Source organism: Otolemur garnettii, unplaced genomic scaffold (assembly GCF_000181295.1).
Source record: "Otolemur garnettii isolate 467f Iridium unplaced genomic scaffold, OtoGar3 scaffold03421, whole genome shotgun sequence".
Classification (NCBI taxonomy): Eukaryota; Metazoa; Chordata; class Mammalia; order Primates; family Galagidae; genus Otolemur; species Otolemur garnettii.
The window spans coordinates 1-1790 of record NW_003855816.1 but is presented as its reverse complement, the minus strand read 5'-3'; the positions used below and the strand labels follow the sequence as shown (position 1 = coordinate 1790).

Below are 1790 nucleotides of genomic sequence, written 5' to 3'. Positions count from 1 at the left end.
CTTTCAGAACCGGGAGAAGTACCTGCTGCCCTTCCTGTCCCTGCAAGTCATGGACCTCCTGCTATGCGTGCTCACACTGCTGGGCTCCTACATTGAGCTGCCCGCCTACCTCAAGCTGGCCTCCCGGAGGAGCCGTGCTGTGAGTACCTGACCTGGGGAGCTCGAGGGAACCAGAACGGGCCCTGGGCTTGGACTGGTGGGGTGGGAGCTCTCTTGCTAGTTGCTGTCTATGAACAAGTCCCCGAGCCCCTCCAAGTTGCCCCAACTTTCTTCTTCTGTGAAATGCATCTGTATCACATCTCATCGTTATATGAAGAAAACGTGTGCAGGGGGCTCAGCACGTGGTCAGCACTCAGTAAATGCTGCCCTGTGGGAAGTCATCCTGCAGGAAAGGGCACATTCCCCCCGTCAGCCCCAGCCCCAGTTTGATCCCTCCTTTGCAGCCAAGTTGAAAAAAGGGAGAGAAAGGCCGGCTGTGACAAGCCTCCATGGCGGCAGTGCGTGAGGGCTGCTGACAGTCAAGGATGTGGTCCCTTCAAAGTTGCTTTTCCCACGTCCCCTGACTGTTGTCCTAGAAGAAACCAAGGTGCTGTATTGTGGAAGCTCCCTGCCTGTGAGTCAGGAGGCCCTGGTTCTGGACCCAGGCTGGCCACCAGCCCTTGCTGTGACATCCTGGCATCTGCTTCTCTCTGTGTACAAGGGGACTACAGCGGCACTGAGGTTTCCAGCTGAGACAGTTTCTTGGGCAAGGACCTGCTGCATGCACCATGGGAATTGGGTCTTTAACTGCTGGTCTTTATTTGTCCTCCAAAGGGCCCCTCCAGGGTCCCACTGATGACCCTGCAGCTGCTGGACTTCTGCCTGAGCATCCTGACCCTCTGCAGCTCCTACATGGAAGTGCCCACCTATCTCAACTTCAAGTCCATGAACCACATGGTGAGTCCGAGGCAGGAGTCCACACCCATTCACTGGCTATGTGGCCTTGAACAAGTCACTGCACCTTTCTGAGCCTCAGTGTTTTAGGCTGGTTCCCTAGAGGTGGAGCCTGGAAAGAGGATTCTTGTGATTTGAGGGAGCCTGGGAGGAGGATCTAGAGATCTATTGAGGAAAAATCTTAGGAAAAATCTAAGGAGAGAAGGAAGCAGATGTGAGAAAGGGAGAGGAGGCCAGAGTGTGAGTTGTACACAAAAATCACCTTAGTTTTTTACTTCTAACAGATTACCCTAAACATTGTGGCTTAAAATAACAAATATGTATCGCTTTTGAGGATCAGGGATTTGGGGGCAGCTTAGCTGTGTTGTTCTGACTCAGGGTCTCTTATGAGGTTGCAGCCAAGATGCCAACAGGGATGTGGACATCTGAGGGCTTGATTGGGTCTAGAGCGGTGGTTGTCAACCTTCCTCATGGTGCGACCCTTTAATACAGTTCCTGTGGGTCGTGACCCACAGGTTGAGAACCGCTGGTCTAGAGGATCCACTGCCAAAGTGGCTCAGTCTCACGGCTGTTGGCTTTTTGCCTTGATTCCTCGCCACGTGGACCTGAACCAGCACTGCTGAGTCTCCTCCTGACGCGGCTGCTGGCTTCCCCCGAGAGAGAGAACGTGGGGAGGAAACAGCAATGCCTCATCCTGGGTGTTTCATGTTCACTTCTGCCACATTCTATTTGTTAGAAGTGAGTCACTAAGTTTAGCTGACACTCAAGGGGAGAGGAAATAAGCTCCACATTTTGAAGGGAGGAGTCTTAAAGAACGAATAGACATATTTGCAAAATGACCAGTGGTTGTCTCACCT

The 1790-nt window shown here is 52.6% G+C and overlaps 1 protein-coding gene across 1 annotated transcript; it reads left to right on the top strand.

Moving 5' to 3' along the window:
• Positions 1 to 4: 4 nt before the first annotated feature.
• LOC100958053 (lysosomal-associated transmembrane protein 5-like) lies at positions 5 to 936 on the top strand (the record flags this gene model as incomplete). The annotated part of the gene is made up of 2 exons (XM_003803873.1): positions 5 to 139; positions 814 to 936. Coding segments are annotated over 2 exons (258 nt in total), but the record flags the coding sequence as incomplete, so codon positions are not given.
• Between the last annotated feature and the right edge of the window lie 854 nt (positions 937 to 1790).